Source organism: Panthera tigris, chromosome B3 (genome assembly GCF_018350195.1).
Source record: "Panthera tigris isolate Pti1 chromosome B3, P.tigris_Pti1_mat1.1, whole genome shotgun sequence".
NCBI classification, from domain to species: domain Eukaryota; kingdom Metazoa; phylum Chordata; class Mammalia; order Carnivora; family Felidae; genus Panthera; species Panthera tigris.
In genome coordinates, this window is record NC_056665.1 from 146,093,087 (window position 1) to 146,119,983 (window position 26,897).

The following is a 26,897-nucleotide window of genomic DNA, read 5'->3' on the forward strand; positions in this document are numbered from 1 at the left end:
GAAGTGGAGCATATGATAGCACCTTCCTCGGGGCGGGGGTGAGGGCACATCTGGTCTGTCTAATCAGGACTTGAGCCGGTGGGATGTCAGGACAGTTGGCTTCAACTGCAATGTTTGGGGTGGGTCAGGCCCCTCCCTCCACTGGGCTTCAGAGTCCAAGCACCATGCCGGACTGGAGATCTGTCCCAGCTCTGAGCACACGTCCTGTCTGGGGCAGTCAGTGGTGGAGGGGATACAGTTGGGGCTCATCCCTATTCTTATTCCTCATGTCAGCCCATGTGGATGTTAAAGCCTTGACTGATTCCCTCAGGCCTCTCTCCTCCCTGGATGCCAATACCTCTGTCCGCCTGTGCCCAGGGTGGGGGCAACGTAACCGTGTCCGTCGGTGTCCAGGGTGGGGGTAACGTGGCCAACAATGTTGTCTTGCCCAGGAGCCAGGTCAGCTGGGCTTCTCTGAGTCCTCAGCTCTTCAGTGACTTTAAATAAAGCTGGTTAATAAAGTGCGTGTGGCGTCGTCCTGCTGTTCCCGCTTGCCACGCTGCCTTCGTTATCTGTGACCTCCTCACTGGAAGCGCACGCATCCCGGTGCTGGGCAGCAAGGCTGGGCTGTGCGGGCACGGCCGGCAGGAAGGCACCCTCAAGGAGGCCACTGTGATTAGTGGGGGATGGACTGGAGGCAGTTGGCAGAGAAGTCCGGACACTATAGGGTCCCCACACGAAGTGGAGACTGTGGGCCTGTGGGGGATAAGCTTAGGAATCCCCCGGGCTTACACCAACGGGTTAACAAGGCACAGAGAAGTACGAAGCTATAGGATGCTCACCCCCGAGTTTGGGTAAACAACACAAGGCAACCAAGAATAGGGGGGTATAGAGGCCCCCGATGCAAAGGTATATGAAATAAACAAGATTAGGCATTCAGGGCAGAAGCACCCCCAATTTAGTACTATAGCAGCTTTCACGGGAGAATAGGACCAAGCTAGGTAAATTGGTGAACTGGACTGTGGACCCCTGCACTGCAGGCGTAGCAGCCCAGAGCGGAGATGGTTAACGAAAGCAAAGGTGCCTCGTCAACCCTGAGGTCACGTGTCCTCCCTGCCTCATCCGCGAGGCTGAGATAAACAGAGGTGCTGCCTCAGGTCCGCTGTAAACAACCTTCCTCCCCACTGCCCGGCGCCTGGACTTTGTTTTGTATTAACCCAAACCCCTAACCCCGAGGATCCTCAAGACCCCCTTTCCCTCACGTCCAGAAGTTAATGTTCACAGATTCCTTGTCTCTTTGTGCGCGTCCATCGCCGTGTTTGTAAGCCTTCTGATCCTGATACAAACGGGGCAAGGGCCCTTATTCGGGTCTTGTCTTTTCCCGGACATTAGCCATCTCTCACTTTAATCCTGTGTCCCGCTCTCTTGCTGGCCAAGAGAGAACTTTAGACTTGGAGTCTACGACAGATGGTGACCCCAACGTGACCGAAGGAAAGGGGACTGTGGGCCGACGTGGCAAGGTGCTGCCGTGGCCAGGCAGTGCGACACAAGGACTGCAGGACGCCTCGGAACGCTAAAGGAGCTCCAAGAAAAAAAAAAAAAAACAAAAACGCACACGCACTGGTTACAGTCTCCACCTGATGAGGTAAGGGAGAAAGCGAAACTAGACTCACCTCCGCAGAGCTCTTTGGGAGATCTCCCATGGGGAAACCCCCTCCCTCTGACTCCCTAGCCCCTGAACAAAAGCGCTATGTTCGAATCTCTCAGTCCCTAGGAGAGATAGCTGGGACTACTCTAAATTATAAGGCTCTCCTTAGATTATTAGCTGTCCAACAAAATTGCCCTTGGTTCCCAGAACAAGGAACTTATGATCTTGATGTGGGGGAACGAATAGGGAAAACGTTCAAGGCCAGGAATTCTAGCGGGGCTAATACCCCCCTAAAGTAATCCTCACCTGGTCCATTGTCCATACTGCCCTTCTCCCCTCAAGCTCGGACGGTGTATATGAAGATGTAGTTATCTAAAGAGGAGGAGAAACCTCGCTCCCCCTCTAGCCAGCCTGTCCCTGTGGCTCCTTTACAGCCAGGAGATACTCCTCCTCCCCCAAAAGGGTGGTACGATATCGATATCGAGCCTCTGAAAACCTCACCGACCTGCTCTGATAAAGTCCTCAACCCAGTGCAAAAGTACATTGAAAAAAGCCCATAAGGCCAGTAAACTCCAGCTATTTCCCATCGACAGGCAAAATGGGCAATTTGGTCACGAAGGCCTGCTCTTTCTAATTGTAAAAGAATTGCAAAAATCAGTTCGGCTGTATGTCCATCACAGCCCTTTTACAATGGGTATTTTAGAAACTATTCGCGGCTCTCATCCCGTGTGTGCCTGGGACTGGGGCTCTCTTAAGAACATCATCCGGACCCCAGCCCAGTATGCTGTCTGTGCCCAAGAGTTTCATGATGTTTGCACGACTCGTGCTGTGCAGAACTTTGCCGCTGCTATTCTGGTGTCTCTTCAACAACTGTCTAACACAGGGCAGTATCCCCAACCAAGGCAGCCAGCCCAGCTTCCAGTCATTGTCAGCAAAGCAATGCACCGAAATAGTGCAGTGGGTTTTACAGAGGGCGTCCCTGATATAGGGACTCTCTCTCTGTCTCACCGTTTCTCCCGATACACTCTGTTAGTCTTACTGTATGCGAGGGCCTCTCCCTCATTCATTTCCTGGGTTAATAACTATGATGATTAGAACCAATTGTCTCTGGCTAGTCTACCTCGGGATAGAGACTTTAAGGAATATTCCCAAGCAGCTGCCGAAACTCTTTTTGTTTGGGGGAATTTCCCTGCCTTCTCTGGCCCAACATGGACTGCCTAATTCCACTAGTGCAAAACAAAACAAAACAAAACAAAACAAATGATACAAAACAAAACAAAAATCGATATCTGTTCATCTAGCTGAGCTGACAGACTTTAGGACCATATAAACTCTTTTCTCTGTCCTCTGTGCCCCTCTCTGCCTTCAGGCCTCTTGGAGGTTCCTCACCTTTTCTGTCTTCTCTCCCCCTTCCTCCCATTTCTGCACCGCCTGGGGTAAGGCCTGCTATCTGAATCTTCAATGCTTCAGACAGCACTCCTCCCCATGCCGTCAAAAGGCAAAAACATGAAGACAAAAGCTTCTGCACTGCAAAGGAAACAGTCAACAAAACTAAAAGGCAACTGATGGAATGGGAAAAGATATTTGCAAATGACATATCAGACAAAGGAAATCTATAAAGAACTCACCAAACTCCACACCCAAAAAACCAAATAATCCAGTGAAGAAATGGGCAAAAAACATGAATAGACACTTCTCTAAAGAAGACGTCCAGATGGCCATCAGGCACATGAGAAGATGCTCAATGTCGCTCCTCATCAGGGAAATACAAATCAAAACCACACTCAGATATCACCTCACGCCAGTCAGAATGGCTAAAATGAACAAATCAGGAGACTATAGATGCTGGAGAAGATGTGGAGAAATGGGAACCCTGTTGCACTGTTGGTGGGAATGCAAACTGGTGTAGCCGCTCTGGAAAACAGTGTGGAGGTTCCTCAAAAATTAAAAATAGACCTACCCTATGACCCAGCAATAGCACTGCTAGGAATTTACCCAAGGGATACAGGAGTGCTGATGCAGAGGGGCACTTGTACCCCAATGTTTACAGCAGCACTTTCAACAATAGCCAAATTATGGAAAAAGCCTAAGTGTCCATCCACTGATGAACGGAGAAAGAAATTGTGGTTTATATACACAATGGGATACTACGTGGCAATGAGAAAGAATGAAATATGGCCTTCTGTAGCAACGTGGATGGAACTAGAGAGTGTTATGCTAAGTGAAATAAGTCATACAGAGAAAGGCAGTTACCATATGTTTTTACTCTTATGTGGATCCTGAGACACTTAACAGAAGACCATGCGGGAGGGGAAGGAAAAAAAATGGTTAGAGAGGGAGGGAGCCAAAGCATAAGAGACTCTTAAAAACTGAGAACAAACTGAGGGTTGATGGGGGGTGGGAAGGAGGGGAAGGCGGGTGATGGGCATGGAGGAGGGCACCTGTTGGGAGGAACACTGGGTATTGTATGGAAACCAATTTGACAATAAATTTCATATTGAAAAAATAAATTGAGGTAAATTCATTGGATATCTAATGAGATAAGAGGCTAAAGCACTAACTACTAGATGTAGGTTTGTGCTTTTGACTTGTTGCAAAATAAAGACTAAGGATATTTGGAACTGTTAAAAAACATGCTTTATGCTTAATGGATTCATAAGTCTACCACCTAAATTTTTCTAAGTAACAGACAATTTACAATTGGCCGCTATCTAGTTTTCACTGGAGACTAAGGTTTCTAAGAGTTAAAATTCTGCTAAATGTAGTTAAAACTGATAAAAATAACAAAGCAACTCTGTATGTAGGAAAGTAGGAGATATGAAAGAAAGATAAAATAAATGTAAATATATTTTGTTGAAGGTAAAAGAAAGTAATTTTGTCCTATACAAAACTGGTTATTTGGAGAGAAATGGCTTGGGACAAAATCTAAATGCAAAGAAAAGTTGTGGAAGTTTCGTGAAGGAAATCTTTAAAAAGGAATTTTATGTGTGGTCAGGACGGACCAAAGTTAAAATAAATGGATTTTAAAACTATACAGGGTTAAGATTAAAATTCCTCCTGCTTTGAGCCAAAGGCTGGGAAAATGATGGCAATACCCTTGGTGCTGGCCTCCAAATCCTGCACGTTTGTGTTGTTCCTGTTTAGCAGGGGACTGGATGCCTCTGCCAGATGACGGAGGGATGATATTTGAAGGGCTTTTACTCAGATACATGGGAGCCATTTTACTAAACTTAGCCCGTCGTATGCCACAAATGGATATTCACATGGCTGAAACATATGTATGTGGGCATTGCCGAAAAAGGCAGGGGAATAGACCTTGACTTTGGCCCTTTAACCCCCTGCCTCAACGGCCAGTGATCGATATGTAAGTTACTGCTGAGCAAAAATAAACTTAGTGCACCCCACAACAACTACAGAAAACATAATACATTTTTGTTAATGGTAATGAATAAGTAAGTAAATACATAAACATATAAATAATTTTAACAAAAAGGGTAAAGCAGCAGGACTACATGCCCTTTTAAGTTGTTTCACTTAAGCCTTGGTTGGAATTACCCATTTCTTATAATCCACAAGGCCAAGCAATTGTAAAATGAGCATATATCATACTCAAAACATGTTAAAAAACAAAAAGGGGGAGATACCCCTGGCTGTCTGCATGACAACCTCAGCTTCTTGATCGGGCTATGATTACTCTTCACTTTTTAAATCTCAATCCTCAAGGACTCACCACGGCTGAGTGACATTCTTTGAAATCAGATAAACCCTCTCACCCTATGGTGCTCTGCAAAAACCCCTGAAGGGGGGCCCACACAGACTGGGCCCACTCAGCTTCCCACCTGGGGTCTAGGATATGCTTGTGTTCTTTCAGATTCCTGACCTCTGTGGATTCCCTCAGAGGGAACCATGAGGGAATGGCATGGTGGAGACCCCTAGGATATAGCCCAATGAACCAAGACTTCCGGAGAATGACCCTGAGGGAGCGGCCCCCTTCTTCAAGATGGGAGAAGCCTCTTCATGGACTCCTCATCCTAAAGCCACTCTACAAACACAAGTCCTTGTCCATGATATAACACGGGGAAGCCTTAAAACGCCTGTCTAACCAGGCTGGCATCCTCTTACAACACAGTGATATTGCATATACCCCTGATTCGCATCTGATGGCCGTGACTTCTGTCATTAACAAACATTCAATATGTGTAAGCCTGATTATACTCCTTGCCCTCATTTGTCCAGGCCAAGCTCGATATTCATATTGGGCTCATCTCCTTAACCCACCTCTGACAGCTTGACACTCCTAGGAGGCAGCGGGGTCAGTACTGTTGTCTGGACACGTCCTCCACTGTGCAGGGCTGCCCATGGCTGGGCCTGGGCTGTCGGGGGGGTGTCCGAGCCACTGGAGGCTGGCACAGCCTTATTCTTATTAGCAATAATGACACTGAGTTCATGGGAGGAGCCACTCTTAACCCTCCCTTCCATATGGAACAAGAGCATTGGCTTTAAATGCCAAGACCTCAGTGGTGGCTTCCTCCAGCACCTCCTGTGTGTGTTACCAAACTCAACAACTTATCTGCTCGTATTAAACTAAGAATCAATTGGCTTTTGCAAGTACAGCCCAAAACCTCTACAAGGCCAGACAATTTTCCCTTTTTTCTCAGCCACAAACTTTGCTATACCTCAAAAAACAAGCATATCTCACGCTCCTAATGTTATAGCTTGCTCTAGTCTCAAATATTCAGACCACCCCTGGAACATTATTCCCTGGACAACCTGTTATGGAGAGACTGAGCATAATCTTCACTGGGGTAATTGGACTGTTATGACAGGGGTCCTAGAGGATATCATGAAACAAAATAGTCTAATAAGACCGTATCCTTTGGCCAGCCTAGTAGGGGGATATTTTTTGGAAAAATGGAGATTTGTCTGGCCCTATAATTTCTGCATATAAAGGAAAATTAAAACGACCTTGGCTGTTAATCTTTGGAAGCTAGGTCTTCCCTTCTTCACTCTTCCTATTAGCCACGGTGAAATTTATGTAGAACCACATGCTAACCCAACTGGGGCCTCCCTGTACGATAACCAGTTCACATGGACCAGTTCAAGGGACTATTTGTGTCCCTTCTCCCTATGTTCTCTTTGCTACCTCCACCATCCAGATCTGACAACTAGGACATAATTATAATATCTCTATGCCCCAAGGCTGGTTTATGTCCTGCATAAGTCATGATAACATCATCCAATTAAACATCTCCTCTTTATTAGTGCTTAGACAGTGCGTCTCAGCCTGGTTCCTGTTAACAGCTCTGTGTCCTACATGCATCCATCAGGACTAGGCGTGCTTTCCAAGCTTCTTCGACACTGACACTCTGCTGCAAGGTGGAAAAGATTTGTTAGCCTGTTAATCACGGACATCCTAGCAGCAGTAGGCGTTATCGCCCCTGCCACTGTAGCTGGAGTCAGCCTGATCATACTATCCAGACAGCCCATGTCCTTAACAAATTAATAACACCAAAGAATCTGTAAGCCAAACTTCGATTAATAAACAAGTCTTGGCCTGCCTTGAAGCTCTTGAGGCTGCAGTGGAATTCATCGGAAAGAAATAGGAGGCCTTGTTCCTCCGCTCTAAACTGCTCTGTGACCCTAACAACCAGCATATACGCATGACTGCCATTCCTTAGAATCACTCCCAAGCTTGGGATGCTGTCCAGACACACCTTTGAAGTGTCTTTTCTTCCCATCTCTCTGACAATATAGAAGTTTTAGATATGACATTGAGCCAACAGCTACAATATACAGAGGATCAGCTTAAAAATGAATGAGCTGATTCCTGGGGAATGTGGCGTTACCTAAATCCTTTCTCACTTACGGCTAGCACCCATCTCAAATTCTGGATCACTCTGGGAGGCAGAATTCTTTTACTGTGTCTCTTTTTATGTCTTTGCAGAATCTCCCTCCAAGCCATCCAAAAGCAAAAGGAGGACCAGGAGCTCATCATGACAGTTCTCAAACACAAGACTAGAAGAACCAAGAAAAGTAAAAAGGGGGAACTGTGGGGGATAAGCTTAGGAATCCCCCGGGCTTACACCAACGGGTTAACAAGGCACAGAGAAGTACGAAGCTATAGGATGCTCACCCCCGAGTTTGGGTAAACAACACAAGGCAACCAAGAATAGGGGGGTATAGAGGCCCCCGATGCAAAGGTATATGAAATAAACAAGATTAGGCATTCAGGGCAGAAGCACCCCCAATTTAGTACTATAGCAGCTTTCACGGGAGAATAGGACCAAGCTAGGTAAATTGGTGAACTGGACTGTGGACCCCTGCACTGCAGGCGTAGCAGCCCAGAGCGGAGATGGTTAACGAAAGCAAAGGTGCCTCGTCAACCCTGAGGTCACGTGTCCTCCCTGCCTCATCCGCGAGGCTGAGATAAACAGAGGTGCTGCCTCAGGTCCGCTGTAAACAACCTTCCTCCCCACTGCCCGGCGCCCGGACTTTGTTTTGTATTAACCCAAACCCCTAACCCCGAGGATCCTCAAGACCCCCTTTCCCTCACGTCCAGAAGTTAATGTTCACAGATTCCTTGTCTCTTTGTGCGCGTCCATCGCCGTGTTTGTAAGCCTTCTGATCCTGATACAAACGGGGCAAGGGCCCTTATTCGGGTCTTGTCTTTTCCCGGACATTAGCCATCTCTCACTTTAATCCTGTGTCCCGCTCTCTTGCTGGCCAAGAGAGAACTTTAGACTTGGAGTCTATGACACAGGCCAAGGAGCAGAACCAGGTCAGGAGGAAGAGGACAGGGGCCTGGTGTGGGGGCACCTTCCGTGTGATGCTTTATAACAATGATGATGCTGGGCATGTGCGTGTGCTCAGGTGACCAGGGGTGCACGTGCACACACACCTGCAGCCTACACCTGGGGCTCTGTGCATGACAGCAGACCAGTCTCCAGCCTTGGCCGAGTCTGTCCAGGGGGCTGGTCCAGCCTCACCTGTGACATCACCTGTGATGGAGAGGCCTGGTTTGTGCCTGGGGAGGGCTCCCATCTGCTGGGTGTAGGAGAGTGGACATTGGAGGACGTCAGTGTGGACCTGGCCCTCAAGGAGCCTCAGGTGGGGGGTCGATCTCCTTACACACCTGCTTAGGGGATCAGGGGAGGGAAGGTAAGCAGGGCCAGGAGGCTGCTCTGATGACTGGAGAACAGATGTGCCTGAGGGGCCTGAGCCAGGGAAGAGGGTGCCCAGAGGGCAGGGGGCAATGCTGTGGAGATGGGCTGAGGACCAGGAGTCCCAGCCTCGGTGGGGACAGGGGCTGGTGCTGGGACATCACGGGGAGGCCTGCTGGGACACAGGCAGGTGGACTAGGGGGCTGAGGAGAGCCGTCTTTCTAGGGGACCCTTCAGGCTGCTGCCCAACAAGATGCCAGCACTTCCAGACCTGGCTGTAGGAGGCAGCGGGGTCAGTACTGTTGTGTGGACATGTCCTCCACTGTGCAGGGCTGCCCATGGCCGGGTCTGACGGGGGGGTGTCTGAGCCAGTGGAGGCTGGCACAGCCTTCCTGTGTGGCCCCCCCACCACATTGCTGGCATGGCCTCCACATGGCATCTGCCTCTACCCCACTCCTAGGGCCAACTCTCCATGCTCGAGCAGCGGGGGGATGGTGTCCTGCTACCTGCTTGGCCTGAGGTGTCCACCTCTGTCCCTCCAGGGCCTTGCCTGGGTGCTGCCCCCTGATGAGGTGGTGAGGGGGCCTGATAGCCAGCCTCTGAGGGGAGAGTGAGCCCTGGACCTCCAGTGTGAGCCCCCACCCTAGTGGGCCTCTGTCCCCTCTGCCCTGCAGGTGGCCTGCAGTCAGGGCCTGCTGTGGGCATGTGCGGGTCAGATTCTCTGGGCACCCCAGCCCAGCTCCCACTTCTGGGTGTACCTGGCTTCTGAGGTGCTGACTGTTCTCCCAAGCCAGTGGGGGTCCTGGGCCTTGGGGAGGCTCAGATGTCCCTGGGAGGGTTGTGTCTGGGATGACCAGCCTCCCCAGGGGAGGCCCCTGCTCTGAGCTCAGCAATGGGGCAGGTCTTGGTGGGAAATGGCTGTTCCTTGGGGGCCCGGCAGGGGTGACACCTACCTCCCACCCCTCCTAGTCCAGCACATGGCCTGTGGACATGAGGACAGGCTTCAGGGGGACAGGTGTCAGGGCATCCAAAGCCCTGAGTGCAGGGAAAATGTGTGCACACTCCAGGTGCCCACCAGGCTGGGGCAGGGTCATCCTGGCTGGGTGGCACAGACCCTTGGCTGCAGCCCCAGGACCCAGCCCTTCAGCTCCTCTGGGACTGCACCCCCCCCCCCCAGCCCTGGCCCCGTGCCCATGTGTGACTCACTGGCCGTGTCTGGGCTCCAGTTGGCGTTGAGCAACCTTCGGGAGGCCTCGTGCCGGACCACACACGTGTAGGTGTCCGGGCGAGGGGCCTGGGCCGTGCGGATGTGCAGGACTCTCCAGGTCTCGAGGGTGCTGCTCCCCAGCTCGGCTGTGGGGGGTGCAGTGGCAAAGGAAGCAGAGTCTACCTGGACCTGGTCCCTCAGCCAGGTGAGGAGGACGTCTGGGGGCGAGAAGCCGGACACCTTGCACAGGAGCCAGGAGGCTGCTCTGGACACAGTCAGGACGTGGACCGTGAGGCTGCTGGGCGCAGAGGCAGCTGCGAGGAGAAGCCTGGTCATGCGCGGGCCACCCGGGGCCTTGGGGGAAGCTGGGCGGCCCGGGTCCTGGACAGAGGAGCGGCTGTGCCAGGCGGGGGGTGCGCGCGCAGGGCCCCCAGCCTCACCGTGTTCCCTGGGGGCTGTGGAGGGGGCCTCACCGTGTTCCTTGGGAGCTGCGGACACCACTTGGGAAGCTACGCCCGGGCCGCTCAGCGTGCAGGTGATGTTGGCCCCCGAGGCCCAGGAGGCCACGGGCAAGTCCAGGCGGCTTGTCAGGCTCTGGGAACCATTGGCATTCTCCTCCAGCGGCCCACTGCTGGCACCCCGGCCACCTCCCAGGACAAGCGGGACTCCTGAAGGCCAGCCCCCACTGCCAGGCAGGTGAAGGTGGCCTGTCCCTTGAGCCATGGGCCCTGCAGGGGAGGCTGTGGCAGGTAGAGGCCGGGAGGGCTGGTGTGGTTCCGACACTCTGCCAGAGGACAGTGGCCTCGGTCACTGGGGGCACTGGGGCGCGCAGACCCGGCCTGGGGGTGGTGCTGTGGGCAGTGCGACATGCCCTCTCTGATTCTGCCTAGCTCTCCCTGGTGCAGACCCGGCTTTTGTCGCCTCCTGGCCTCCCGCCACCGGCCCGGGGGCTTGCTCCCAAGCTGGGCTGTCCCCGGGGCTCCCAAATCTGTTCTTCCCCTTCTTCCCCGCTCTGTGCCCCAGGGCACTGACCTCTGAGACTGGCGTCCGCTGTCCTTTCCGGCTCTCTGGTTTGTGCCTGGGTGTGGCTGGTGGAAGGCACTGTGGAGGGAGGTCGGGGGAGAGACTGTGTGCTGCACACGTGGTCGGGCTGTGGCCTCCCTGGGCCCCTCAGCCTTCCTGCTCTCTGGGGTTCTGAGACCTGCCCGGACCCGCCACTGTCCCCTAGTCACCACGCCACAGTCACTTCCACACTTGTGGCGAAAATGGCCGGTGAGTTACCGGTCCCAGAAGTTTGCTCTGTAAAGGGTCAGACAGCAAACCTTTAGGCTTTTCTGTCTCTCCTCCTCTCCCCCCCTCCCCCCCTCCGCCATTCCTCTCAAACTGCAAAGACTGCTCCCAGCTTGTAGGAGGAAACAGGCTGCGGGCGTGCTGAGGCTCACAGGCCCCGGGGGATGGGGACCAGTGAGCGAGTCCCGCTGCACAGGACCACTCTGCATTCTTGCCCGGGGGACTCCCCTGTCTCTTGATCAGTCCCCCCACGTGGAGCCAGGGCCCTGGCCGTGTTTGGAGATGGGGGTGTCGCGGCTCTGGCCTGGGTGGGGGCCACCCGTGGGGGGAGGCTCTCTGTCCAAATGCTTCTGCTAACGTGGCACAGGGGTGACTGTCAGACCCTCCTCCCGAGACGCCAGCAGGGCGACGGGGAGCCCATGCGGGCGGGAGGGGAGGGTGGCTCCTGCTGTGGGGAGGCCTTGGGTCCCATGCCACGGCCCCCGAGCCTTCAGGGGGCATGCTACAGTTCTGTAAGGGTCACTCCTGGCCGCTTTGGTGACACATCCTCACGTGAGGCCCCATGACAAGCTCAGGGCCCAGTCCTGTGGGCTGCTGGGTCAGCTGCGTCCCAGTCCTGGCCCTTGGGCCTGCCTTTGTCGGCTATGCTTTCGCAGGGTGTCTTGGGTGGGTCTCCTGTTCATAAAGGGCCAGAGGCGTGTCTGCTGGTGCCAAGCACAGAGGCTGGCGCACAGTAGGTGCTTGGTAGACGTCAGTTCAGGGCCTGTCTTTCCTGACTCAGATGGGACTTGAAGCCTTGCGGGAGAAGTCATGGAGGGCTGCCTGAAGGGGGCATCCTAAGAGATGGGAAGGCAGGAAAGGGTGTGCTGGGGTGGGGGCTCCTCACCTGAGACCCTGGCAGTGCTGGGCACTGTGGTGGAGTCCTCTGATGGGGTTGGCCCAAGAGTCGACAGGGGGGACTTAGTTTCCCAAGATGCTGAAATCAGAGGAAAGTGGCAGGTGAGGGTCGGACCGTGTGTACACTGAGGTGGGAGGGCTGCGTGGTGGACGGGAGGACCTGGAAATGGCGGGAGGGAGGGACGAGCTGGTTGTGCTGTGCAGAGGTGGGGACTGGGCCGTGGGAAGCCTCACACTCAGCCTCTGCCTTTCTTTTGCACCCTGAGGACAGGGTCTGCGGGGAAAGGGTTTGAGGGTTGGGGTGATGAGAGGTGACCCTCATGGGCGCCGTGCTGAGGCCTGGGTGCCTGTGTCGGTCCTTGGGGTCAGGCCCTGGTGGAAGGTGTGGGAGACCCGGGAGGGCCCTCCTTGTGGTCTTGGGGCCACCCACCTGGCCACCGGAAGGCCTTCTGCAGCTTGCCGCTGGCGGTGCTGCACTGGTGGGGGTCTGGCTTCCACTGGGCAGTCAGGAAGGACAGCTCAATGTTGTCTTGTGCCTTCGGCATGAAGAGATTGGTCTTTGTGTCCTGGTCCTGCTTCCCCCGAAACCGAGGTCACCTGTACTGACTCTCGGGAGTATCCTCTTGCCAAGCAGGCCAGGACTACGGAGTCGCCTTCTTTCAGGGCTTGACACTCCGAGACCAAGGGGAACACGTGCAGCGCTTCTCCGGAGGCTGGAAGACAGACACGGGGTTCTGGGGTTGGGGCTCCCAAGGGTGCGGGGTGGGGGTGTGTGGCAGGGCAGAGCTGGCCGAGTGGCAGGGGCTCCCACTGCGGAGCCCGAGGTTGGGGTTGCCCAGACCCCAGTGCAGAGCGGTCCCTCCGTGATGGGCCTGGGGCTATGTGTCCCCACACCCAGGGCTCCAGCTGCTGGCCCCTGGCCACCGCGGCACAGGTGCCGTTTGCCTGCAGAGGGGCCACGTGGCCAGACTTCTGTGTGGTTCTCTGAGGAGTGAGTAGGGTCAGCCCTCCTCCCCACCCCCCGACCCTGTGCCCTGGGGTGGGGTGGACAGGCTGTGTTGCACACTGGGCCCTATGGGCGGCAGGTCCCAGGATGAGGGACTCCAGGTGGGCTGTCTCCAGTCCCCTTGTCCTCTCCCCAGGGACCTGGCTGGCCAAGGGCGGCTGAGCAAGCATGAGGCCCCTGATGGCTCTGCTGTATCTTAGTCTGTGGGCCCTTTCCTCCTGGCTCCTGCCTCATCCCACGTCCCCCCAGGGCACCATGCTGCCATTGCATAGACAGGGTCAGTCATGCCCATTCTTCAGCCTGGACTGAGGTTGTCTGGGTGGGTGGGGGCGCCAACCCCCCTCCTCACTGGTCCCCTGGGGGCGGGACCCACCTCTCTGCTCTCCCAAGCACCTGGCCACCGTGCCCCTGCCTTCTCCCATCCACATGCCAGAGGCCCCCGCTGCGCAGCCTCCCTGTCTTCCCCTTGGGCCCTGAACTTGGGTCTGTGGGCTGCATTGCATCCTAAACCCCACTGCCTCAGAACGTGATCTTGTTGGGGGGACACAGTCACAGTAGGTAAAGTCATGAGGTCATACTGCCAGAGGGTGGGCTCCAAATGCAGCATGACTGTCCTTACAAAAGGGGATATAGACATTAACAGGAAGTGGTCTGCATGAGGATGACGGTGGGACTGGGGGGAGGACTACGGATCAGACAGGGCGCTGCGCGGGAGGACGATGGAGGGACTGGGGGGAGGATCAGGGATAAGACAGGGCGTTGTGTGGGAGGACGACGGAGGGACTTGGGGGAGGAGCAGGGATCAGACACGGCGCTGTGCGGGAGGACGACGGTGGGATTGGAAGGAAGACCCAGGATCGGACACAACGGGCAGACGCCAGGGTTGGGGGGCATGGAGGGAATGCGCCCCCAGAAGTGACATGGTCGGTGTCCGGCTCCCGCTGTGTCAGCTGCCGCAGGAGAAGAGGGGCATCCACACTCCGGTGCCAGAAGTGGGGTGTGACAGAGCTGACATGTGGAAGTACCCGTGTAGTGTCAGAACCCGAGGCTGCGGTTCTGAGGTGCACGTCAGAAAAAGCCGGACTGCCTTGAAGGCTGTTCGCATGAATGTGCATGTTACAGGCAATTCTGATGAGGGCTTGGAGAGGAAGGGAGGGCGGAGGGCCTCATGTCTCAGCTGTGCGCCGTGTGGACACGTGGCTCGGGAGGTTTCTGAGCAAAGTGCCGGAGGACGGGCTGGGCCTCTGCTGTCTGCTCCTGGTGGATGTGGGAGAAGGGAGAGGGAGAGGAAGGCAGGGAGCTGGCAGCGAGGAGCCAGAACTAGAAGCTTTGGGAGGGTCTCTCCCTGTCTGGACACAGGGCCCAGGGTCTGGCCGGGCCTCCTTTCGCTAAGGCATCACCTGTGTGGTCCAAGCAAGCATGTCAGTAGGAGCCATGTGGTTACCCAGGAAAGGTCTGGCCTCCACCTGGGCCCTCGCTGCCACCGCCCCATGGCCTGTGGCCGCCCTGGCTGTCTGTGCGGTGTCCAGGCGAGCCTCTGACATGGGTCCCACCCCCGCCTCTGCCACGGCCTGCCCCTCGTCTGCGGTGGCCTGGGGGGACGGAGACTGTTCCTGTGCCTCCCCTCTGCCAGATGCTCTCCTAACCGTCTCACCAGAAACTTCTCCTCCCATCCACACGCCCCAGATGCCTCAGCAGGTGGGACAAACCCTCGGGACAGGGACTTGTAGGTGGACAGCCCTGCTGGTTGCACGCAAATCCCTGAGGCCCAAGCTTGGTTGCCGGCTCCCGACATGATTGGGACCCTCTCGAGCTCGGCTGCCGTCCTTCAGCATACTGGATGAGCCTGAGACTCTGGGTCTCCCTCACGGAGATCTTTCCCGCCATGTCCCCTGGCAGGCAGTGTGCAGACAGACCCGCCCCCCCCCCCCCCCCCCCCGCTTTCCCACACACGCTTCGCAACGAAGGATGGCCACCCCTGGATGCACACACAGCACACATGGGTGCAGTTTGGGATAAAGAACCTTCACGAGGAAGCAGTTTCACAGGATAAAATATACACGTTTATTTCAAGGCGACATGAGTGCACACTGCAGAGCGGTGCTGCGTCCACGGCATTTGGCCTGGTCTTGAGAAGCCTGCGTCTTTGGGCGGCAAGCGGGAGGGGTGACGTGGGAAGGATTTAAGTGCAAGTCGACAGGCTCTGCAGGTTGGGAACCCCGGGCCCCAAGGCGGTGCCCCCCTGGGTCCCATCTTCTGGGTCTCTGAAGTTCTTAGCGGGGGGGTCATTTCACCTGCAGACGACAGACACATGAGCTGTTTCCCTGCTTCCCGAGGACAGTGGGTCAGGCTCAGCCTGAGGCCATCTGTGCCCCCCCACCCCTCCAGGCTGCCACTACCTTGAACAGGGTGACTGTGGTGCTGTAGAAGACGCTGAGGAGGAAGAGAACGATGAAGGTGGAGGCCATGGTGTTCAGATTCTCGAAGCCCTCCTCCTCGGCGCTCACCTCCCCCTCTGCAGGGGACACAGCACAGAGGGGTCAGGCCCGGCACCAGCACAGTCCAGCCCTAGAACCACCCTCGGCCCTCGGCTGTGCTGCACCCGGGAGGGACAGGTGGGGCAGGAGAGGGTGTCCATGGCCTCCTGGCCTTGCAGTCTCCCTTGCACCCACCTTGTGGGGCTGAGGGCCCCTGGGCTCAGTCGGGAAGGGTCTCAGCCAAGCGTTAGCTGGGCCTTGACAGCCCAAAGCAGGGGGCCAGGTGGAGGCAGAATGTGGCCAAAGCAGAGCAGGGTAGCCCTGAGCACCTTGTCTAGGAGCCCTGGGATGGCAGAGAGTGCGACAGAGAAACATAGACGTGGGGGTGCGGCCTGGGCTGGGGCCGGAGGCAGTGACCCCAGAAGAGTGGCTCACAGTGTCCTGAACTCTCCTGTGGGGTGTGGTGACACAGCCGGAGCCACCTGCGGCTGAGAGGCAGAGAGCAGGGCCCACTGCCACCTGTGGTTTGGGACAGGTGTGGCCCTGGCCGCCGAGGCCAGAGAGGGCTGGCAGTGAGGAGCTGGCAGATGTCTGGGCCCAAGGGGACCTCTTCACTTCCTAGTGAGATTCCCACTCGCTGTCTCTCTTTCTGGGAGTGAATAGCATTTGTGGGGCCCTGGCTGGCTTGTCTGCCCTCCCAGAACTCTGGGGCCAAAGGGTCAGACAGAGCCCTGAGACTCCAGGGAGGCTAACACTGGGGTGGTCAGGCTGAGGACACTCAGTGGGGTCTGCAGCCCCTGCACAGGTGAACTCAGGTGCCCAAGGGCTTGGTGCGCAGAGAGGGCCTGGGACGGGGCCCGAAGGGGGCTGTGTTGCCTTTGCCCATTCAGGAGAGGAGATCCTACTCACGCCCCTCCCCTTTTCTGCCCACTGGGCTCTGTTCTCCCTTACTCCTGCTTCTGGGGCCTCACTCCCCACCCTTTCCAGGGCTGGGTGTTTGCAGGGGCTCCCCACTCAGATCACGCTCTCTACAGCCTCCCTCTAGGGAGGGGCCTCCCCACCTCTGGGGCCGGTGGTCAGGCACTGCCTGCCTTGTCCATTCACCCGTGGGTGCCTGGGCATGGCAGGGGCTTCCTTTGGCCCTGGGCCTGCCAACGGCGGCTATGGTCAGTGCCCAGGCTGGGCCAGCCCATGGACACACCTCCGAGCTGAGACAGAAGGATGAGCAGAGCGTGGGCATGAAGGCCTGCGGAAAGTGACGTGGCTAGAGAGGGCGTAAATGCCTGCCTGAGGCACCGAGTGACCTCGTGTGCGCACGTCAGCGTATCTGTGACTGTGTGTATGTGTGTGTACCTATGTGTGCATGTGTCTGCGTGTGTCCACATGTATGGGTGTGTGCTCGTATGTATGTGTGTGCATGTCCATATCCCTGTGCATCTCTGTGTGTGTATGCAAGTTCCTCCATGTCTATGTCCATGGGTGTATATGCATGTGTATTTGCACCCACGTACAGTGCATGAGTGCCTGTGTCCATGTACATGTGTGTTTCCTGTGTGTGTGTTTACATGTCTGCATGGGTGTGCATGTGTGTGTCTGTGTGTCCATGTTTCTGTGCCTGTGCATGTGTAAGTACCCATGTGCATGCACGTGTGTGCCTGTGTACATGTGTGTGTGTCCATGTGTCTGTGTGTGTGCATGTGTGCATGTGTGTGTGTCCATGTGTCTGTGTCTGTGTGTGCATGTGTGTGCATGTGTGTATGTCCATGTGTCCGTACCTATGTGTGCATGTGTGTGCATGTGTATGTGTCCATGTGTCCGTGCCTGTGTGTAAGTACCCATGTGCATGCACGTGTGTGCCTGTGTGCATGTGTGTGTGTCCATGTGTCTGTGTGTCCATGTGTCTGTGCCTGTGCACGTGTAAGTACCCGTGTGCATGCACGTATAAGCTTGCATGTGTGTGCATGTGTGTGTGTCCATGTGTCTGTGTGTGTGCATGTGTGCAGGTGTGTGTATGTGTGTGAGTCCATGTGTCTGTGCCCGTGTGTGTGTAAGTACCCATGTGCATGCACATGTGTGCCTGTGTGCATGCGGGTGTGTCCATGTGTCTATGTCTGTATGTATGCAGGTACCCACGTGCATGCACATATAAGCCTGCACGTGTGCGCATGTGTGCATGTGTCCGTGTGTGTGTACGTGTGTGCCACACACCTGGGTGGCCATGAGAGCAGTGAGAGGAGCACAGAGACTTTCAGAGGCTGGGTGGGGGCAGGGGTGGTGGTAGAGGTTGGTCTGGGGGTGAGGACAGCACAGCTGTGGCCCCGGTAGGCGAGAGCATCGCTCACTCAGGACGAGCATCTTTTGAATGGATGTTTTTATTTCTAATTTTGATAAAACGCCACATCTCACCCCATTGACACGGTTAGTTTGCACACATGCACACACAGCGACGGGTTCCCCAGGACTCTGGGATCCACCCGGAGTGGGGCGGCCCACAGGTCAGTAGCAGGTGGCGGCCGTGTCAGACAAGACCAGGGACACGTTGTACAGGGTGGGTTTACCGGTGGACTTGTCCACGCTCCTCTCCGTCACCATGTGGGGCAGGGCCTCGTGGCCCACAACACAGGTGTAGGTCTCCCCCGAGCTCCACTCCTCCTCACTCACAGTCAGGGTGCTGTGGACAAAGTAGAGGTGGGGGTCTTGGGGCTCGGGCTTCGGGTCACTGGTCACGTAACTCTCAGAGGACATGGGTTGGCCTTTCTGCAGCCATTGCACGAACACATCTGCGGGTGAGAAGCCCTTCACCAGGCAAGTGACTGTGGCTGACTCCCGCAGGCTCAGCTGCTCCCGGCTGGGTGGCAGGACGTAGACGGAGGGCGGTTGCTTGTTGACGTCTGTGGGAGGAAAGGCAGCTGTGAGCTCAGGTGGGGGGCTGGGGGCAGAGGCTGTGGGAGAGTCCCGGGGCAGAAGAGAAGCGGACCCCTACCCTTGAGTTTAGAGATGGTCTTCTTCAGTGGCGAGGGCAGATCTGTGTGGGTCACCGTGCAGGTGAAGTCCTCCCCTGACTCCCAGTCCTCTGCACAGACGGTGGCCTCCCCTGTGGCACTGAAGGTGTTGTTGAGGTTGCTCTGGAAGATGGTGGTGGTTGGCAGAAAGTCGCCATTCTGGCGGGTCCAGGAGACGTTCAGGCTGTCGCGGGTGGTCAGGTCTACGACCCTGCAGGACAGCTTGGCCGACTTGGTTTGGAAGATGCTGGCGAAGGTGGGGGGAATGGCGAAGATTCTGATGGTGGCCTGCGTGTCTGGATCAGGAGAGAGTTTGTGTCAGTGACTGGCTGGATGGGCAACCGGGCAAAGGGGGAAGGTTTTCCCAAGAGAACAGAAGCTGGCCACGCCGAGCCTTCCTGAGCCCCAAGGACCCCTTGGAGGGGATGCTGGGCCCCCCCACCTGACAAGTGGCCCCCTCCCTGCCCTTGGCCGCTCCAGGAAGCCAAGGCTCAGGAAGCGGCTGCCCTGAGTGGGCACCTATGAGTGTGAGGAGGGGTCCCTGCCCCAAGGGGCTGCACCAGGGGCCAGGACAACTCACTGAGGATGCATGCGGAGGACACGTTCTTCTTGAAGGTCAGCCCATTGTGCTCCACATTGCAAGTGAACACGCTCTGGCTGAGCCAGGCATTCTCGGTGATGGTCAGCGTGCTGAGCACCTTGAAGGTCACGGGCCCGGGCCCTTGGTTCTCAGCCTCCACGTTGCCTGGGTTGAAGCCCGACTTGATGGGCTTTCCATCACGAAGCCAGGACACAGAGATCTTCTTGGGGCTGAAGCCTGTTGCCTGACAGAGGAGCTGGGACGTGCGCTGGTTGTTGTCAGAGAAGGCGTCACGGGGTGGGATGAAGACAGTCACGTTGGGGGACAGCTCTAGAGGCACTGCGGTGAAGGGGACAAGACGTCAGCCCACCTGACCCCCCTCCCTGCCCCCATCCCCGGCCATGGGTAGGAGAGCCCGACTCTCACCTGGGATGGGCACGTTCACCTCACTGTTGCCCTTGGGGTGTTTCACATTGCATGTGAGGAAGTCATCTGAACCCTGGAGGACGTCCACGGAGGGCAGGAGCACCTGAGAGGTAGCCACGTACTTGCCCTCCCTCAGGACTGGAGGGAAGGTCTGGATGTCCTGGTTGTTGACCACACTGTTGTTCTTGTAGTTCCAGGAGAAGGTGACGGAGCTGGGCAGGAAGTCCCGGGCCAGGCAGCCCATGGCCACCAGGGGCTCATCGGACAGGGAGCTCTCACAGGTGATGAGGGGGAAGAGATTTGGACGGGATGAGGTCTCTGAGGACCAGAGAGGGACAAGAGACAGGGGTGAGAAGGCGTCTCCTTCCCACGCTCTGCCAGGCGGGCCAACGCCAACCACATGGCTCCCTCATTTCGCTACCATGAGGGCTGCCCTCGCGGCCTCCGCAGCCTGGACCGACGGCTCAGTGGGCAGCTGTGTTGAGGCCCAGGTCCTGCTGGGAAGGGGAGGCAAGGCGGCCCCTGCCCTGCTGCAGAAGTCCAGCTCTGGGCTTGTGGGAAGTTGGGGGTGCTTCACGCTGGGAGGGGCAGATGTGACCTCCTCCCAGCACCTGCCACCCTTGCACTCAAGTGCACTCTGGTACCTGGCTCTCAGCTCAGGACAGCTCGGCTCTGACTGGCGGTGCCTTCCCTCTGAGACCCTAGAGCCACGTAGGCACACTCAGCCACGAGCCCCGTGAACTGTCCACGTGGCAGGCTGACAGCATGGAGAGAGGACCCCCCAAGCTCCCAGACAGACCACCAGCCCAGGCCTGTGTGTCCAGGGTCAGCAGAGACTGTGAACACGAGGAGTGGGAATCATGCAGATTCCTCTCGGCCCGTCCTTAGCACAACCAGGTCATTGAAGTCAGTCCAGTGTTAGTCAGGGTTAGCAAGGCCAGGTCTCCCCAATTAGAACTAAATGGCCCAACATGGGTTATTCTAGCACAAGCCTGGACATCAGACTCCTCTAAGCCAAGCCACTCAGAGAGTCCATTTCTGCTGGGCCAGCTCGGTGACCCTGATTAATTGGTTTGGTGTACTAACCCTAGCACACATCAGCCCAACCCAGCTCAGCCCAGCTCAGCTCAGCCCAGCTCAGCCTCATTCAGCCCAGCTCAGCCCAGCTCAGCCCGGCCCAGCCTGGCCTACTCCAGCTTAGCTCAACCCAGCTCAACCCAACTCATCTCAGCTCAGCCCAGCCCAGCTCAGCCCAGCTCAGCCCAGCTCAGCCCAGCTCAGCCCAGTTCAGCCTAGAACAGTTCAGCCCAGTGCAACCTAGCTAAACTCAGCCTGGCCCAGCCCTGCCCGGTTTAGCTCAACCTATCCTAGCCCATCCCAGCCTAGCCCTGCTCATCCCAGTCCAGCCCAGTTCAGCTCAGCCCAGCTCAGCTCAGCTCAGCCCAGCGCAGCCCAGTTCAGCCCAGACCAGAACAGTCCAGCTCAGCCCAACCCAGCCCAGCCCGGTTTAGCTTAGCCCAGTTCAGCCCAGTTCAGTCCAGCTCAGCCCAGAACAGCCCAGCCCAGCTCAGCTCAGCTCAGCCCAGTTCAGCCCAGTTCAGCCCACCCCAGCCCAGTTCAGCTCAGCTCAACCCAGCTCAGCCCAGCTAAACTCATCCCAGCTCAGTTTAGCCCAGCTCAGCCCCAGCTCAGCCCCAGCTCAGCCCAGCTCAGCCCAGTGCGACCCAGCTAAGCTCAGCCCAGCCCAGCCCGGTTTAGCTCAACCTAGCCCAGCCCAGCTCAGCCCAGCTCAGCTCAGCCCAGCTCAGCCCAGCTCAGCTCAGTTCAGCACAGTTTAGCCCAGCTCAGCCTAGCTCAGCCCAGTTTAGCTCAGCCCAGCTCAGCCCAGCCCAGTTCAGCCCAGCTCAGCCCAGTGCTAAGCTCAGCTCAGCCCAGCCCAGCCCGGTTTAGCTCAACCTAGCCCAGCCCAGCTCAGCTCAGCTCAGCTCAGCCCAGCCCAGCCCGGCTCAGCTCAGCCCAGCCCAGCCCAGCCCGGTTTAGCTCAACCTAGCCCAGCCCAGCCCAGCTCAGGTCAGCTCAGCCCAGCCCGGCTCGGCTCAGCTCAGCCCAGTTTAGCTCAACCTAGCCCAGCCCAGCCCAGCTCAGGTCAGCTCAGCCCAGCCCGGCTCAGCTCAGCCCAGTTTAGCTCAACCTAGCCCAGCCCAGCCCAGCCCGGCTCAGCCCAGCCCAGCCCAGTCCAGCCCGGTTTAGCTCAACCTAGCCCAGCTCAGCCCAGCTCAGCTCAGCCCAGCTCAGCCTAGCTCAGCTCAGCTCAGCTCAGTTCAGCACAGTTTAGCCCAGCTCAGCCTAGCTCAGCCCAGTTTAGCTCAGCCCAGCTCAGCCCCAGCTCAGCCCAGACCAGTTCAGCCCAGCTCAGCCCAGTGCTAAGCTCAGCTCAGCCCAGCCCAGCCCGGTTTAGCTCAACCTAGCCCAGCCCAGCTCAGCTCAGCTCAGCCCAGCCCAGCCCAGCCCGGCTCAGCTCAGCCCAGCTCAGCTCAGCTCAGCCCGGTTTAGCTCAACCTAGCCCAGCCCAGCCCAGCTCAGCTCAGCTCAGCTCAGCCCAGCTCGGCTCAGCTCAGCCAGGTTTAGCTCAGCCTAGCCCAGCTCAGCTCAGCTCAGCCCAGCCCAGCCCAGCCCGGTTTAGTTCAACCTAGCCCAGCTCAGCCCAGCTCAGCTCAGCTCAGCCCGGTTTAGCTCAACCTAGCCCAGCTCAGCTCAGCTCAGCCCAGCCCAGCCCAGCCCGGTTTAGTTCAACCTAGCCCAGCTCAGCCCAGCTCAGCTCAGCTCAGCCCGGTTTAGCTAAACCTAACCCAGCCCAGCTCAGCTCAGCTCAGCTCAGCCCAGCCCAGCCCGGTTTAGTTCAACCTAGCCCAGCTCAGCTCAGCTCAGCCCAGCCTGGCTCAGCTCAGCCCGGTTTAGCTCAACCTAGCCCAGCTCAGCTCAGCTCCGCTCAGCCCAGCCCAGCCCAGCCCAGCTCAGCCCGGTTTAGCTCAACCTAGCCCAGCTCAGCCCAGCTCAGCTCAGCCCAGCTCAGCCCAGCTCAGCTCAGCTCAGCTCAGTTCAGTACAGTTTAGCCCAGCTCAGCCCCAGCTCAGCCCAGCCCAGTTCAGCCCAGCTCAGCCCAGTGCTAAGCTCAGCTCAGCCCAGCCCAGCCCGGTTTAGCTCAACCTAGCCCAGCCCAGCTCAGCTCAGCTCAGCCCAGCCCAGCCCAGCCCGGCTCAGCTCAGCCCAGCCCAGCCCAGCCCAGCCCGGTTTAGCTCAACCTAGCCCAGCCCAGCCCAGCTCAGCTCAGCTCAGCTCAGCCCAGCCCGGCTCAGCTCAGCCAGGTTTAGCTCAGCCTAGCCCAGCTCAGCTCAGCTCAGCCCAGCCCAGCCCAGCCCGGTTTAGTTCAACCTAGCCCAGCTCAGCCCAGCTCAGCTCAGCTCAGCCCGGTTTAGCTCAACCTAGCCCAGCCCAGCTCAGCTCAGCTCAGCTCAGCCCAGCCCAGCCCGGTTTAGTTCAACCTAGCCCAGCTCAGCTCAGCTCAGCCCAGCCCGGCTCAGCTCAGCCCGGTTTAGCTCAACCTAGCCCAGCTCAGCTCAGCTCCGCTCAGCCCAGCCCAGCCCAGCCCAGCTCAGCCCGGTTTAGCTCAACCTAGCCCAGCTCAGCCCAGCTCAGCTCAGCCCAGCTCAGCCCAGCTCAGCTCAGCTCAGTTCAGCACAGTTTAGCCCAGCTCAGCCTAGCTCAGCCCAGTTTAGCTCAGCCCAGCTCAGCCCCAGCTCAGCCCAGCCCAGTTCAGCCCAGCTCAGCCCAGTGCTAAGCTCAGCTCAGCCCAGCCCAGCCTGGTTTAGCTCAACCTAGCCCAGCTCAGCTCAGCTCACCTCAGCCCAGCCCAGCCCAGCCCAGCCCAGCCTGGTTTAGCTCAATCTAGCCCAGCTCAGCCCAGTTCAGCTCAGCCCAGCTCAGCCCAGCTCAGCCCAGCTCAGCCCAGCTCAGCCCAGCTCAGATCAGTTCAGCCCAGTTTAGCCCAGCTCAGCCCAGCTCAGCCCGGCTCAGCTCAGCCCAGCCCAGTTCAGCCCAGTTAAACTCAGCCCAGCCCAGCCCAGCCCAGCCCAGCCCAGCTCAGCCCAGCTCAGGCCAGTTCAGCCCAGCCCAGTTCAGCCCAGTTCAGCCCAGCTCAGTGCAGCTAAGTTCAGCCTAGCTCAGCCCGATTCAGCTCAGCCCAAACTCATCTCAGAAATGCCAGCTCAATCTGGTTTAGTCCAGCTTAGCTGAGGACTGCTTTGGGCAGCCCAGTGTAGTCCTGTACAGTGTAGTCCCAAAAGCCCAGTCCTGGGACTAGCCAGAAAATTTCAGGCCACCAGACCGGCATGCTTTCGCCAAAGCCATCTTATCCAGGAATCCTGTACAGCTGAGCCTGGCTCAGGGTCAGTGCTTTCTGGTGCCCATCCCTACCTTTCCCACCCTTGTATGTCCTTGGGGATTTCTCCAGTGGAATCCCCTATTTTTCCATGGCCCTGTCCAGTCTCAGCCAGCTCTTGGCCCCCAAGCATTATCAGTCACTACCACCTCAGTTTCCTGGGTAAAATACTTCCCGGCAAGTTTAAATTCGCCAAGACATTTTATAAGGACTGAGGAGTGTTTGCCATCATCAGAGTGAAAACCCGTCTTTGCCTTAGAATAGGCAGAGACTTTGCTTCAGAAAACTGTGCTGGGGACTCTCCCCATGGGGCCTTCACTGTCCTGGGTACATGCCCTTAGCTGGTCTCCTCCCTTCTGAGTCTAAAGTAGGCCCCCAACTTTAACTAAATTTCCTCTAAAATAAAATCATCATTAAACATGACCAAAAATGCATCTCATCTGAATTTGCACATATAATTCTGCTCTTTGTCCTGAAGCTTTTCACAAGGCGAAGGCTACTTTCAAATGCACAATAATGACCTCAAATCCAAAGCTGCGTTTATGACTCAAAGATGACATGAAAGGCACTTTGTTTATGTTAGAGCATCTGAGCCATAGAATCCATAGTTAAGAAGCCAAGACAATGGCCACTCAGGATTCATACAAATAAATCTCATTGTTTCCCTGAGCGATCTTAAAAAATGACTCCTCCTCAAGCAGAAACCAAAACGCCACACACAAATTTTCCGGAGCAGCAAATTTGGCAGCCGGGACTGCCTCTCTCTTACCATTTTGGCTCCCTGGTCACCAGACAGTCCCGTGGGGTCTTTGGTATTGAAGAATTCCTCCAAATCCATTAAAATGGGTTCTTTGATGAATAGCCAGTTGGCAGAAGCCACGGCAGCCCCGGGGGCGGGGGGGGGGGCCAGGTGGACCCTCCACTGGGGCTCCTTCAGCTCAGGAGCCAGCCCGAATTCCTTTCTGATTTGAGACCTGACTGGGCTTCCTCTTACTCCAACAACCAACACTCTTCACTGAAATCATTCAGGACAATCAGCACACACGCTTAGCCTAAAACATGTCCCAACAAGAGTGCTTGAAAAGCAGTCTTGAAAGTGCTGACATGAATGAAGGCCACTTTATCAGGATATCTAAATGCTTCTTAATCACGAAGAGAAAATCAACCAACTTAAAATATTTAGAACACAGTAATTATGAAAACAATACTTCAGGGTGTTAGAAAATGTTTGAGATTAATGACCGTTTGAGGAAATAACTAATTTAAAAAGTTAACATGAATGCATTGATAAACTGTCCCCCAGACTTCTCATTTCTTACATGTCTTAGTTTCAAAATGAGTATAAATGAGATGTTGGCAAGCGAAGACTGAAGAATTAAATTCAAATCGTTAAAAAAGGAACTGTTCCAGCTTCTGCCAGCATCTTGGTCTTATTTTAGAAATGCAAATTATGCAGGTGTTGTTTTTCAGACTCGCAGGGCTGGGCAAAACCTCCCGAAAACCATTTCTTCATAACCATAAGCTATAAATTTGCCAAGTCTGTTTACTTGTTTCCCGAAATAGACCGTCCCTGTGACCTGTTTCCGGCCACCTGGTGCAGGTGTCCGGCCCCACACGCCGCCCCCTGGCCAACTCCACAACACCACTTCCAGAATAGCTGAATTAAATAAAAAGTAAACTAATTCATTACTGTCAGAACTCAGCTCTGGGTAGGGGGGCCACCACACCGTGTTGCTATGTCCTGTATCTACTCCAGAAAGACATGATTCATGCTTGCTAATTGACTGATAGGATTAAAAAGTTTGGCATGCTCGAAAATCTCTCACATTTTAAAGTCTCAGTGGTCTTAATTATTTTTCTCAGGAGCCACTTCAGACATACCCTGTCCTTTGATAGTTATCGCGCCTCTAACGGGGAGCAGGCTGTCTTCTCCCAGAAGCTGCCCTCGCTGAGCCGAGCTCGGTGGCCCCAGGCCTGCCCTTCCTAGGCGCCTAGTCCTTACAGTTGGCCAAGAATTGTAAACACAGTCTGCACAGAACACCACTCCTCATTCCGAAAAAAGTCTTTCACGGCACGCTCTCTGTGCGGCATTCTTGTGGCGCTCCAAACACAGCTGCCCACACACACTCGTGAGCCGACACCAGGATCCAGATAGCGAGACCTCTCCTGCCGCAGCCACACTGTCCTGTGGCCATGGGGGTCCTGGCAACTCACCCACACATGGCCTGTCCAGCCTCCAGCCCCTCTTCAGGGGCTCAGTTACTGCCCCGGACATGCTGGCACTATTCCAGTTTTAGAAAAGCATCAGAAAATCAGGAGGCTCTGAAATCCCTAAGGCGCCCAGCTCTCGTCCCCTCCCGGCCAGCCTGCCCCTGGGGGACAGTCCTGAGGACCAGCCATCGATGCCCAGAAAACCCCACAGACAGGAGTAGAAAATAAAGGCCCCAGCAGGGCCGCTCCTACCTGAAGACACTGTGACTCCGGTTCCATGGCCCCAGAGATCGATACCGTAGTAATCACAGTGGTGAATTCTCCATTTGCACCCAACAAAACCCTGGGGGCCTCACCTGGCATCGCCCCCTCTGGAGGCCTGCACTTCCAGGCCGCACGGAGGCCGACCCTCCAAGTCACTGTTATCTGGAGGGTCCTGGACCCCCTCACTGGCCCTGGTCCCCACACCCCACTGCCCCTGAGACCCCATGTCCTGGCCTGGCCCCTCAGAAGCCAGATCACCGCCTGCCTGGGCCGCCCGACTACAAACCGCAGCCCCAAACAGGAACTCAGAAG

General features: G+C 56.3%; 2 gene segments (V, D, J or C); both read right to left on the bottom strand.

Moving 5' to 3' along the window:
• Positions 1 to 1,205: 1,205 nt before the first annotated feature.
• On the bottom strand, positions 1,206 to 26,563 carry LOC102948863. The segment is given in 7 exon segments: positions 1,206 to 1,561; positions 9,994 to 10,308; positions 10,468 to 10,778; positions 11,027 to 11,095; positions 12,171 to 12,260; positions 12,612 to 12,894; positions 24,880 to 26,563. Coding segments are annotated over 6 exon segments (1,037 nt in total).
• LOC102948579 overlaps positions 15,228 to 26,897 on the bottom strand; it is a 31,989-nt gene continuing 20,319 nt past the window's right edge. Inside the window, 6 exon segments of the C gene segment in view lie at positions 15,228 to 15,481; positions 15,587 to 15,702; positions 18,223 to 18,555; positions 18,648 to 18,962; positions 19,247 to 19,585; positions 19,673 to 19,990. Coding sequence covers positions 15,473 to 15,481; positions 15,587 to 15,702; positions 18,223 to 18,555; positions 18,648 to 18,962; positions 19,247 to 19,585; positions 19,673 to 19,990 — 1,430 coding nt within the window.